General features: G+C 32.2%; 1 protein-coding gene across 2 annotated transcripts in view; it reads right to left on the reverse strand.

Moving 5' to 3' along the window:
- The window catches only part of ubr2 (ubiquitin protein ligase E3 component n-recognin 2), an 86,335-nt gene that overhangs the window by 276 nt on the left and 71,622 nt on the right, over positions 1-14,437 (reverse strand). For both annotated transcript variants that reach the window (XM_061922181.1, XM_061922180.1), the window contains exons 42-46: positions 13,686-13,794; positions 12,071-12,205; positions 11,821-11,991; positions 1,162-1,263; positions 1-1,084 (exon numbers count right to left, since the gene is read on the reverse strand). The exon at positions 1-1,084 is cut by the window's left edge and continues 276 nt beyond it. In XM_061922181.1, the coding sequence (XP_061778165.1) occupies positions 943-1,084; positions 1,162-1,263; positions 11,821-11,991; positions 12,071-12,205; positions 13,686-13,794 (659 nt within the window). In that variant the 3' untranslated portion in view covers positions 1-942. The remainder of the gene's footprint in view (positions 1,085-1,161; positions 1,264-11,820; positions 11,992-12,070; positions 12,206-13,685; positions 13,795-14,437) is intronic.

Here is a 14,437-nt window from a genome sequence, read left to right on the forward strand (position 1 = left end):
ACGACAAAAATAAACATTTGAGCAAAAAGATTCACAGTCAAGCAAAAACCTGAAAACATCAAAGATGCACGACTGCCTGATATGATAATCGAATAATCGCTTAATTATTCCGAACCCCATCTTTGCTACGTGACTTTTTGTTGTCATTCTCAGTCTGGGAGGTGCCAAAGAATGTCAACATAAGCGGGTGCTTCACTCCAGGACTTTGTTGGTCCTTTTTGTGGTTGTTGCGTTCTAAAAGGATTACATTTCCAGCAGCTTTTTACAGAACTTGCAGCAAATGTTGCAGGGTTTTGGGGCTTGAATTAACTTATAATTTGATTAATTGATCATCAATGTTTTAAGTATTTCTTGTAGCCTCAAAATGATCAGTTCAGATTATTGCTGGTAAATGAGCTCATCATCACACTTTAACATCTCTAACATGTAAATACTGCCTCTCTGCTAGGTCAGCATTGCGAAAGAAAATCAGTTAATTGTCTTACCCTGGATAAGTAAATGTTAAATAAACATAAATACATGTCACCTTTAGACTTGATGTTTATATACTACATTACCCAGAAGGCTTAGTGCTGTAAACAGGAAGTATTCATTGTGCCGTTTGAACAATGAATTATAGAGAAATTGTGCTCAGAAACAATTCTGATTGGCTTGGCTCAAATATTTGGAAAAAGGGCAAAGATTGGACTAAAACAGCAGGGATCGGTCGAATTTGTGAAAGGACTTAAGGAGTCGTTAGCAGGTTCAATAATGTTTGCTTTACCAGGGGCTTAAAAAAAAAAGGCCACCCTTTGGACAACCCAGAGGCAGAAATTAATAATGGCCTAAAGCGCTTCGTCAGCAATAAAAACCTGTTCAGTTCTTTTGCTGCTTTGATAAGATATCAGGATTCAAGTGTATATCTTGAGGCTTTGGACAGCCCAGTAAAAAACAAAAAGGTTGTCACAAGTGCTGCCAGTCGATGGCCACAAGCGTCTGGTTGGCTTCCTGAGCGTGCCCGATGACCTCGGCGATGCCGTGCTGACGCCACAGACGCTCGATCTTCCTGTAGCGCTCCATGCAAAGGTGCAGGGGGTTCCCTCGCCTGCGGGAAAAGCCGCACAAAAACAGGACGTGACCGCGAGGCACGGCGCGGGTGTTAATGCTGACGGCGACACTCACTTGAGACCCTGGTCCGTCTCGCCGTAGTCGTCCAGGTATGGGGGTGGGTAGAAGCACCCCTTGGTCTTGCCTGCCACAAACAGAACCTGACTCTCTCGGACCCTGGAACAAACATACCATTTTGTTCAATGCATTTTAATCATCTGTTTCTGGAAATGTAGATCCTGTAAGAGATACATGACAAGATGTTTGCTATCAAGTCCAGCACAAACACTTGTTAGCAAGGGAATATCTAACAAACGTCAAAAGGCCAAAATAGATGTCATTACACGCTTGCAACCAGCAGAAGGCACTGTTCTGCCATAACTACAACTATATTGCAACACTGTCTCAAAGTCAGTTTTAAAGGACATGTATGTGAAACAACGTTGATTATACATACATGTCCTTTAAAAATTACTTTGAAACAACGTTGATTATACATACATGCCCTTTAAAACAATGTTGATTTTACATACAAGTCCTTTAAAACTGACTTTGAAACAACGTTGATTATAAATTAAGTTTTAAAGGACTTGTATGTAAAATCAAAGTTGTTTGAAAGTCAGTGTTAAAGGACATGTATGTATAATCAATGTTGTTCCAAGTAAATTTTAAAGAACATATATGTATATTCAACGCTGTTTCAAAGTCATTTTTAAAGGACATGTACGTATAATCAACGTTGTTTTAAAGGACATGTATGTATAATCAACGTTGTATCAAAGTCAATTTTAAAGGACATGTATGTATAATCAACATTATATCAAAGTCAGTTTTAAAGGACATGTATGTATAATCAACGTTGTTTCAAGGTAATTTTTAAAGGACATGTATGTATATTCAACTTATCGAAATCAGTTTTAAAGGACATGTACGTATAATCAACTTATCCAAATCAGTTTTAAAAGACATGTATGTATAATCAACGTTGTTTCAAAATAATTTTTAAAGGACATGTATGCATAATAAACGTTGTTTCAAAGTCAGTTTTAAAGGACATGTATGTATAATCAACGTTGTTTCAAAGTCAGTTTTAAAGGACATGTATGTATAATCAACTTATCAAACTCAATTTTAAAGGACATGTATGTATAATCAACGTTGTTTCAAAGTCAGTTTTAAAGGACATGTATGTATAATCAACATTATATCAAAGTCAGTTTTAAAGGACATGTACGTATAATCAACGTTGTTTGAAAGTCAGTTTTAAAGGACATGTATGAATAATCAACTTATCAAACTCAATTTTAAAGGACATTTATGTATAATCAACGTTGTTTGAAAGTCAGTTTTAAAGGACATGTATGTATAATCAACGTTGTTTCAAAGTAATTTTTAAACGACATGTATATTTAATCAACGTTGTTTGAAAGTCAGTTTTAAAGGACACGTATGTATAATCAACTTTGTTTCAAGGTAATTTTAAAGGACATGTATGTATAATCAACATTATATCAAAGTCAGTTTTAAAGGACATGTATGAATCAACTTATCAAACTCAATTTTAAAGGACATTTATGTATAATCAACGTTGTTTGAAAGTCAGTTTTAAAGGACATGTATGAATAATCAACGTTGTTTCAAAGTAATTTTTAAACGACATGTATATTTAATCAACGTTGTTTGAAAGTCAGTTTTAAAGGACACGTATGTATAATCAACGTTGTTTCAAGGTAATTTTTAAAGGACATGTATGTATCAATGTTGTTCCAAGTAAATTTTAAAGAACATGTATGTATATTCAACGCTGTTTCAAAGTCATTTTTAAAGGACATGTACGTAAAATCAACGTTGTTTTAAAGGACTTGTATGTATAATCAACGTTGTATCAAAGTCAATTTTAAAGGACATGTATGTATAATCAACATTATATCAAAGTCAGTTTTAAAGGACATGTACGTATAATCAACGTTGTTTGAAAGTCAGTTTTAAAGGACATGTATGTATAATCAACGTTGTATCAAAGTCAATTTTAAAGGACATGTATGTATAATCAACATTATATCAAAGTCAGTTTTAAAGGACATGTATGAATAATCAACTTATCAAACTCAATTTTAAAGGACACGTATGTATAATCAACGTTGTTTGAAAGTCAGTTTTAAAGGACATGTATGTATAATCAACGTTGTTTCAAAGTAATTTTTAAACGACATGTATATTTAATCAACGTTGTTTGAAAGTCAGTTTTAAAGGACACGTATGTATAATCAACGTTGTTTCAAAGTAATTTTTAAACGACATGTATATTTAATCAACGTTGTTTGAAAGTCAGTTTTAAAGGACACGTATGTATAATCAACGTTGTTTCAAAGTAATTTTTAAAGGACATGTATGTATAATCAACGTTGTTTCAAAGTCAGTTTTAAAGGACATGTATGTATCAATGTTGTTCCATGTAAATTTTAAAGAACATGTATGTATATTCAACGCTGTTTCAAAGTCATTTTTAAAGGACATGTACGTATAATCAACGTTGTTTTAAAGGACTTGTATGTATAATCAACGTTGTATCAAAGTCAATTTTAAAGGACATGTATGTATAATCAACATTATATCAAAGTCAGTTTTAAAGGACATTTATGTATAATCAACGTTTTTCAAGGTAATTTTTAAAGGACATGTATGTATAATCAACTTATCGAAATCAGTTTTAAAGGACATGTATGTATAATCAACGTTGTTTCAAAATAATTTTTAAAGGACATGTAGGACCCCAAAAGGGAATAAGCGGTAGAAATGGATGGATGTATAATCAACGTTGTTTCAAAGTCAGTTTTAAAGGACATGTATGCATAATAAACGTTGTTTCAAAGTCAGTTTTAAAGGACATGTATGTATAATCAACGTTGTTTCAAAGTCAGTTTTAAAGGACATGTATGTATAATCAACTTATCAAACTCAATTTTAAAGGACATGTATGTATAATCAACGTTGTTTCAAAGTCAGTTTTAAAGGACATGTATGTATAATCAACATTATATCAAAGTCAGTTTTAAAGGACATGTATGTATAATCAACGTTGTTTCAAAGTCAGTTTTAAAGGACATGTATGTATAATCAACATTATATCAAAGTCAGTTTTAAAGGACATGTACGTATAATCAACGTTGTTTGAAAGTCAGTTTTAAAGGACATGTATGAATAATCAACTTATCAAACTCAATTTTAAAGGACATTTATGTATAATCAACGTTGTTTGAAAGTCAGTTTTAAAGGACATGTATGTATAATCAACGTTGTTTCAAAGTAATTTTTAAACGACATGTATATTTAATCAACGTTGTTTGAAAGTCAGTTTTAAAGGACACGTATGTATAATCAACTTTGTTTCAAGGTAATTTTAAAGGACATGTATGTATAATCAACATTATATCAAAGTCAGTTTTAAAGGACATGTATGAATCAACTTATCAAACTCAATTTTAAAGGACATTTATGTATAATCAACGTTGTTTGAAAGTCAGTTTTAAAGGACATGTATGAATAATCAACGTTGTTTCAAAGTAATTTTTAAACGACATGTATATTTAATCAACGTTGTTTGAAAGTCAGTTTTAAAGGACACGTATGTATAATCAACGTTGTTTCAAGGTAATTTTTAAAGGACATGTATGTATCAATGTTGTTCCAAGTAAATTTTAAAGAACATGTATGTATATTCAACGCTGTTTCAAAGTCATTTTTAAAGGACATGTACGTAAAATCAACGTTGTTTTAAAGGACTTGTATGTATAATCAACGTTGTATCAAAGTCAATTTTAAAGGACATGTATGTATAATCAACATTATATCAAAGTCAGTTTTAAAGGACATGTACGTATAATCAACGTTGTTTGAAAGTCAGTTTTAAAGGACATGTATGTATAATCAACGTTGTATCAAAGTCAATTTTAAAGGACATGTATGTATAATCAACATTATATCAAAGTCAGTTTTAAAGGACATGTATGAATAATCAACTTATCAAACTCAATTTTAAAGGACACGTATGTATAATCAACGTTGTTTGAAAGTCAGTTTTAAAGGACATGTATGTATAATCAACGTTGTTTCAAAGTAATTTTTAAACGACATGTATATTTAATCAACGTTGTTTGAAAGTCAGTTTTAAAGGACACGTATGTATAATCAACGTTGTTTCAAAGTAATTTTTAAACGACATGTATATTTAATCAACGTTGTTTGAAAGTCAGTTTTAAAGGACACGTATGTATAATCAACGTTGTTTCAAAGTAATTTTTAAAGGACATGTATGTATAATCAACGTTGTTTCAAAGTCAGTTTTAAAGGACATGTATGTATCAATGTTGTTCCATGTAAATTTTAAAGAACATGTATGTATATTCAACGCTGTTTCAAAGTCATTTTTAAAGGACATGTACGTATAATCAACGTTGTTTTAAAGGACTTGTATGTATAATCAACGTTGTATCAAAGTCAATTTTAAAGGACATGTATGTATAATCAACATTATATCAAAGTCAGTTTTAAAGGACATTTATGTATAATCAACGTTTTTCAAGGTAATTTTTAAAGGACATGTATGTATAATCAACTTATCGAAATCAGTTTTAAAGGACATGTACGTATAATCAACTTATCGAAATCAGTTTTAAAAGACATGTATGTATAATCAACGTTGTTTCAAAATAATTTTTAAAGGACATGTAGGACCCCAAAAGGGAATAAGCGGTAGAAATGGATGGATGTATAATCAACGTTGTTTCAAAGTCAGTTTTAAAGGACATGTATGCATAATAAACGTTGTTTCAAAGTCAGTTTTAAAGGACATGTATGTATAATCAACTTATCAAACTCAATTTTAAAGGACATGTATGTATAATCAACGTTGTTTCAAAGTCAGTTTTAAAGGACATGTATGTATAATCAACGTTGTTTCAAAGTCAGTTTTAAAGGACATGTATGTATAATCAACTTATCAAACTCAATTTTAAAGGACATGTATGTATAATCAACGTTGTTTCAAAGTCAGTTTTAAAGGACATGTATGTATAATCAACATTATATCAAAGTCAGTTTTAAAGGACATGTACGTATAATCAACGTTGTTTGAAAGTCAGTTTTAAAGGACATGTATGAATAATCAACTTATCAAACTCAATTTTAAAGGACATTTATGTATAATCAACGTTGTTTGAAAGTCAGTTTTAAAGGACATGTATGTATAATCAACGTTGTTTCAAAGTAATTTTTAAACGACATGTATATTTAATCAACGTTGTTTGAAAGTCAGTTTTAAAGGACACGTATGTATAATCAACTTTGTTTCAAGGTAATTTTAAAGGACATGTATGTATAATCAACATTATATCAAAGTCAGTTTTAAAGGACATGTATGAATCAACTTATCAAACTCAATTTTAAAGGACATTTATGTATAATCAACGTTGTTTTTAGAATTTAATAGAACCAATTTTAATCTTCTTTACTAATTATGATTTAAATCAAAACAAAAGATCAAGTAGTTTAAAGGACATGTATGAATAATCAACGTTGTTTCAAAGTAATTTTTAAACGACATGTATATTTAATCAACGTTGTTTGAAAGTCAGTTTTAAAGGACACGTATGTATAATCAACGTTGTTTCAAGGTAATTTTTAAAGGACATGTATGTATCAATGTTGTTCCAAGTAAATTTTAAAGAACATGTATGTATATTCAACGCTGTTTCAAAGTCATTTTTAAAGGACATGTACGTAAAATCAACGTTGTTTTAAAGGACTTGTATGTATAATCAACGTTGTATCAAAGTCAATTTTAAAGGACATGTATGTATAATCAACATTATATCAAAGTCAGTTTTAAAGGACATGTACGTATAATCAACGTTGTTTGAAAGTCAGTTTTAAAGGACATGTATGTATAATCAACGTTGTATCAAAGTCAATTTTAAAGGACATGTATGTATAATCAACATTATATCAAAGTCAGTTTTAAAGGACATGTATGAATAATCAACTTATCAAACTCAATTTTAAAGGACACGTATGTATAATCAACGTTGTTTGAAAGTCAGTTTTAAAGGACATGTATGTATAATCAACGTTGTTTCAAAGTAATTTTTAAACGACATGTATATTTAATCAACGTTGTTTGAAAGTCAGTTTTAAAGGACACGTATGTATAATCAACGTTGTTTCAAAGTAATTTTTAAACGACATGTATATTTAATCAACGTTGTTTGAAAGTCAGTTTTAAAGGACACGTATGTATAATCAACGTTGTTTCAAAGTAATTTTTAAACGACATGTATATTTAATCAACGTTGTTTGAAAGTCAGTTTTAAAGGACACGTATGTATAATCAACGTTGTTTCAAAGTAATTTTTAAAGGACATGTATGTATAATCAACGTTGTTTCAAAGTCAGTTTTAAAGGACATGTATGTATAATCAACGTTGTATCAAAGTCAATTTTAAAGGACATGTATGTATAATCAACATTATATCAAAGTCAGTTTTAAAGGACATGTATGAATAATCAACTTATCAAACTCAATTTTAAAGGACACGTATGTATAATCAACGTTGTTTGAAAGTCAGTTTTAAAGGACATGTATGTATAATCAACGTTGTTTCAAAGTAATTTTTAAACGACATGTATATTTAATCAACGTTGTTTGAAAGTCAGTTTTAAAGGACACGTATGTATAATCAACGTTGTTTCAAAGTAATTTTTAAACGACATGTATATTTAATCAACGTTGTTTGAAAGTCAGTTTTAAAGGACACGTATGTATAATCAACGTTGTTTCAAAGTCAGTTTTAAAGGACATGTATGTATCAATGTTGTTCCATGTAAATTTTAAAGAACATGTATGTATATTCAACGCTGTTTCAAAGTCATTTTTAAAGGACATGTACGTATAATCAACGTTGTTTTAAAGGACTTGTATGTATAATCAACGTTGTATCAAAGTCAATTTTAAAGGACATGTATGTATAATCAACATTATATCAAAGTCAGTTTTAAAGGACATTTATGTATAATCAACGTTTTTCAAGGTAATTTTTAAAGGACATGTATGTATAATCAACTTATCGAAATCAGTTTTAAAGGACATGTACGTATAATCAACTTATCGAAATCAGTTTTAAAAGACATGTATGTATAATCAACGTTGTTTCAAAATAATTTTTAAAGGACATGTAGGACCCCAAAAGGGAATAAGCGGTAGAAATGGATGGATGTATAATCAACGTTGTTTCAAAGTCAGTTTTAAAGGACATGTATGCATAATAAACGTTGTTTCAAAGTCAGTTTTAAAGGACATGTATGTATAATCAACGTTGTTTCAAAGTCAGTTTTAAAGGACATGTATGTATAATCAACTTATCAAACTCAATTTTAAAGGACATGTATGTATAATCAACGTTGTTTCAAAGTCAGTTTTAAAGGACATGTATGTATAATCAACATTATATCAAAGTCAGTTTTAAAGGACATGTACGTATAATCAACGTTGTTTGAAAGTCAGTTTTAAAGGACATGTATGAATAATCAACTTATCAAACTCAATTTTAAAGGACATTTATGTATAATCAACGTTGTTTGAAAGTCAGTTTTAAAGGACATGTATGTATAATCAACGTTGTTTCAAAGTAATTTTTAAACGACATGTATATTTAATCAACGTTGTTTGAAAGTCAGTTTTAAAGGACACGTAATCAACTTTGTTTCAAGGTAATTTTAAAGGACATGTATGTATAATCAACATTATATCAAAGTCAGTTTTAAAGGACATGTATGAATCAACTTATCAAACTCAATTTTAAAGGACATTTATGTATAATCAACGTTGTTTGAAAGTCAGTTTTAAAGGACATGTATGAATAATCAACGTTGTTTCAAAGTAATTTTTAAACGACATGTATATTTAATCAACGTTGTTTGAAAGTCAGTTTTAAAGGACACGTATGTATAATCAACGTTGTTTCAAGGTAATTTTTAAAGGACATGTATGTATCAATGTTGTTCCAAGTAAATTTTAAAGAACATGTATGTATATTCAACGCTGTTTCAAAGTCATTTTTAAAGGACATGTACGTAAAATCAACGTTGTTTTAAAGGACTTGTATGTATAATCAACGTTGTATCAAAGTCAATTTTAAAGGACATGTATGTATAATCAACATTATATCAAAGTCAGTTTTAAAGGACATGTACGTATAATCAACGTTGTTTGAAAGTCAGTTTTAAAGGACATGTATGTATAATCAACGTTGTATCAAAGTCAATTTTAAAGGACATGTATGTATAATCAACATTATATCAAAGTCAGTTTTAAAGGACATGTATGAATAATCAACTTATCAAACTCAATTTTAAAGGACACGTATGTATAATCAACGTTGTTTGAAAGTCAGTTTTAAAGGACATGTATGTATAATCAACGTTGTTTCAAAGTAATTTTTAAACGACATGTATATTTAATCAACGTTGTTTGAAAGTCAGTTTTAAAGGACACGTATGTATAATCAACGTTGTTTCAAAGTAATTTTTAAACGACATGTATATTTAATCAACGTTGTTTGAAAGTCAGTTTTAAAGGACACGTATGTATAATCAACGTTGTTTCAAAGTAATTTTTAAAGGACATGTATGTATAATCAACGTTGTTTCAAAGTCAGTTTTAAAGGACATGTATGTATCAATGTTGTTCCATGTAAATTTTAAAGAACATGTATGTATATTCAACGCTGTTTCAAAGTCATTTTTAAAGGACATGTACGTATAATCAACGTTGTTTTAAAGGACTTGTATGTATAATCAACGTTGTATCAAAGTCAATTTTAAAGGACATGTATGTATAATCAACATTATATCAAAGTCAGTTTTAAAGGACATTTATGTATAATCAACGTTTTTCAAGGTAATTTTTAAAGGACATGTATGTATAATCAACTTATCGAAATCAGTTTTAAAGGACATGTACGTATAATCAACTTATCGAAATCAGTTTTAAAAGACATGTATGTATAATCAACGTTGTTTCAAAATAATTTTTAAAGGACATGTAGGACCCCAAAAGGGAATAAGCGGTAGCAAATGGATGGATGTATAATCAACATTGTTTCAAAGTCAGTTTTAAAGGACATGTATGCATAATCAACGTTGTTTCAAAGTCAGTTTTAAAGGACATGTATGTATAATCAACGTTGTTTCAAAGTCAGTTTTAAAGGACATGTATGTATAATCAACTTATCAAACTCAATTTTAAAGGACATGTATGTATAATCAACGTTGTTTCAAAGTAATTTTTTAAGAACGTATGTATGATCAACTTATCGAAGTCAGTTTTTAAAGAACATGTATGTATAATCAACGTTTCAATGTCAGTTTTAAAGGACATGTATGTATAATCAACTTATCAAAGTAATTTTTAAAGGACATGTACGTATATTCAACTTATCAAAGTAATTTTTGAAGGACATGTATGTATAATCAACGTTGTATCAAAGTCAGTTTTAAAGGACATGTATGTATAATCAGCGTTGTTCCAAAATAATTTTTAAAGGACATGTACGTATAATCAACTTATCGAAATCAGTTTTAAAGGACATGTATGTATAATCAACGTTGTTTCAAAATAATTTTTAAAGGACATGTATGTATAATCAACTTATCAAAATCGGTTTTAAAGGACATGTATGTATAATCAACGTTGTTTCAAAGTCAGTTTTAAAGGACATGTATGTATAATCAACGTTTCAAAGTAATTTTTTAAGAACATGTATCCATGATCAAATTATCGAAGTCAGTTTTTAAACATGTTTGTATAACCAACTTGTTTCAATGGGAGTTTTAAAGGACATGTACATATAATCAACTTATCGAAGTCAGTTTTAAAGGACATGTACGTATAATCAACTTATCAAAGTAATTTTTAAAGGACATGTACGTATATTCAACTTATTAAAGTAATTTTTAAAGGACATGTACGAATAATCAACTTATCAAAGTCAATTTTAAAGGACATGTATGTATAATCAACGTTTCAAAGTCAGTTTTAAAGGACATGTATGTACAATCAACGTTTCAAAATAATTTTAAAGGACATTTGTGTCAAAATAATTTTTAAAGGACATGTATGAATAATCATCTTATCAAAGTCAATTTTAAAGGACATGTATGTATAATCAACGTTGTTTCAAAGTAATTTTTAAAGGACATGTATGTATAATCAACGTTGTTTCAAAGTCAGTTTTAAAGGGCATGCTTGTATAATCAACGTTGTTTCAAAATAATTTTTAAAGGACATGTATGTATTATCAACGTATCAAAGTCAGTTTTAAAGGACAAGTATGTATAATAAACTTATCAAAGTCAATTTTAAAGGACATGTATGTATAATCAACGTTGTTTCAAAATAATTATTAAAGGACATGTATGTATAATCAACGTATCAAAGTCAGTTTTAAAGGACATGTATGTATAATCAAGGTATCAATATGTAAATATTAAACATGGTACATTTTTAGTCTGCTTTATACCTTTTGTTTTCGCCTTCTTTTTGTGCCCTTATGTACATTATCATTTCCATCCTTTGTAACTGAGCTACTGAGTGGAACAATTTCCCTTGTGGATGAATAAAGTGTGTGCAAGTCTAAGTGTGTCCTAGATGATGAGCCTAGATGTACCTAGATGTGGTACCTTAAGAAGAGGCCGAGGCCAGCGCCGCACGTGAAGGTGTGGGCGGTGCAGGCGCCGACGTCCTCGCCGTCCACCTCGGTCTGACAGCAGTAACTCTGAGAGCACAGCATGGAACCGCACACCAGACACAGAGTGGGGGCACGCGACTTGTCTCCTCCTGAGCGGGGGCACCTGCACAGGTGGGGCCACATAGAACAGGTCTTCCACAAGATGGTGGAAGCAAGTCTGGCAAACGTGAGCGTGTACTGACGTGAAGCTGGATGCCTGGTTAATAAGAACGCTGTAGTCTTCAGGCAGGTCGATCAATCTGTTGGACTCTCTGGGAAATCGGACCATGAACCCGCAGCTCTCCAGTGTCTGTCTGACAGCTGGGTGAGCACACCAACTGCAACACACAAGCAGGGTTTTAATGCAGGCAGCACCTGGAACTCACTGGGGGTGATTAGAGTAGAAAGTGGGGGGAAATGGAGGGGTCCCCACATTAGGAGGAAGGCGGTTCATGTGGTCCCATTCCTTGCGGGTTACCTGACACATGAAGCGTGACGAATGGGAGGGGTGCACTATCCACTTAAGTCGCCCGACAGGAAAGTGTTGAATATCTTAAAACACAGGTGTCAAACTCAAGTCCCGGGGGCAAAATCTGGTCTGCCACGTTATTTTATGTGGCCCACGAAAGCCTGGAAATAATATGCGTTAATAAAATGCTTAAGTATTTACTTACTAAATATATTTGTTCTTTTCCTTTTGACATTAAAAATCATAAACTGCATGCAATTGCATATCTTTTAAAAATCAGTATTATGAAAATCTATATATTATATCATGTATTCCAAAAATATTTTTTGTCAAAGATAAATACTGTACCTAAATATCTGCTTGACTTATGATATCAAAACAAACGATCAATCACTGTAGACTGTAAAATTGACAATAGATATTATGGTTAAATTCCGCCAACTGAGTGTTTTACCGTAAATGCAACTTTTTTCCATGTAGGACACAAACGATAAAAAACATTAAAACTGGCAGCTCTGTTGCTTGAATTGTACTGCTAAAAACAGCGGTTTTATTTTTCCATTCCATCCATCCATTTTCTACCACTTATTCCCTTTTAGGGTCGCTGGCGCCTATCTCAGCTACAATCGGGCGGAAGGGGGGGTACACCCTGGACAAGTCGCCACCTCATCGCAGGGCCAACACAGATAAACGGACAACAATCACACTCACATTCACACACTAGGGACCATTTAGTGTTGCCAATCAACCTATCCCCAGGTGCATGTCTTTGGAAGTGGGAGGAAGCCGGAGTACCTGGAGGGAACCCACGCATTCACGGGGAGAACATGCAAACTCCACACAGAAAGATCCCGAGCCTGGGATTGAACCCAGGACTGCAGGATCTTCGTATTGTGAGACAGACGCACTAACCCCTATGCCACCGTGAAGTATTCAATTTCGCCTGTACACAGCTGAGATAGGGTCTAACACCCTCCACGACCACGAACGGGACAAGCAGTAGAAATGGATGGATGTAAAAAACCCACTGCTTTTACTGTAAAATTCTGGTGACTGAGCTTCCAGTTTTCAAAGTAAAATTTTAATATTCTTTTTGCACCTTTATATAAATAAATAAATATATTGTTAATGTATTATATATACATATACACATGTATATTGTATATTTTACTCATTGTTAAAAGCGGCCCTCACAGGTATAGGGAGTTGATCACCCCTGTCTTAACATATGTTTGTGGCAATCCCAACTTTGACCACAGCGTCAGTTTATGTAGAGTGGTGCTTTCCATCATCTTCAGCAGACTGCATTGCAAAAATGATTCCCCCCCGATGCAGATATGAAGTGTTACCTGTGTATGAGTGGTTCCAGCACGGCTTGTTGGCTCTGGTAGATCTGAAGCAGGTTGGAGGGCAGATTGAGGTAGCTACACACGGCCTCCCATTGGCCAGGTCCTGCACCTGCACAATGATTTAAGGGTTCTGGTTTATTTGGAACATGCATACAAGGTTACATTGTTGTACACAGCATGTATTCACAGCCTTATAATTTAACATGTCGGACGACGAGGCGCAGTGGAAGAGTGGCCGTGTGCAACCCGAGGGTTCCTGGTTCAATACCCAGCTAGTACCAACCTCGTCACATCCGTTGTGTCCTGAGCAAGACACTTCACCCTTGCTCCTGATGGGTGCTGGTTAGCACCTTGCATGGCAGCTCCCTCCATCAGTGTGTGAATGTGTGTGTGAATGGGTGAATGTGGAAGTAGTGTCAAAGCGCTTTGAGTACCTTGAGGGTAGAAAAGCGCTATATAAGTACAACCCATTTATCATTAAGAGGGCAAAAGAGGAAGAAGCAAATCTTATTTATTAAGACCTCTTCTCAGTTGTACAGCATTTATTAATGCGTTCATTTTCTTCACTTTTCATTTTTGAATTTAAACCACTGACCATTTATATGTTGTATTTACTAGTGTATATATCCTAAAATGTTGCACGTTCGTACATTGATTTTGTTGCTTAATCCCTTCCATTATCTCATATTTAATAACGTACCATACCAACTTTAGTTATAAAGCCCTTTAAAAACAACCACAGTTGAAGAACA

Source organism: Nerophis ophidion, linkage group LG15 (assembly GCF_033978795.1).
Source record: "Nerophis ophidion isolate RoL-2023_Sa linkage group LG15, RoL_Noph_v1.0, whole genome shotgun sequence".
Lineage (NCBI taxonomy): Eukaryota > Metazoa > Chordata > Actinopteri > Syngnathiformes > Syngnathidae > Nerophis > Nerophis ophidion.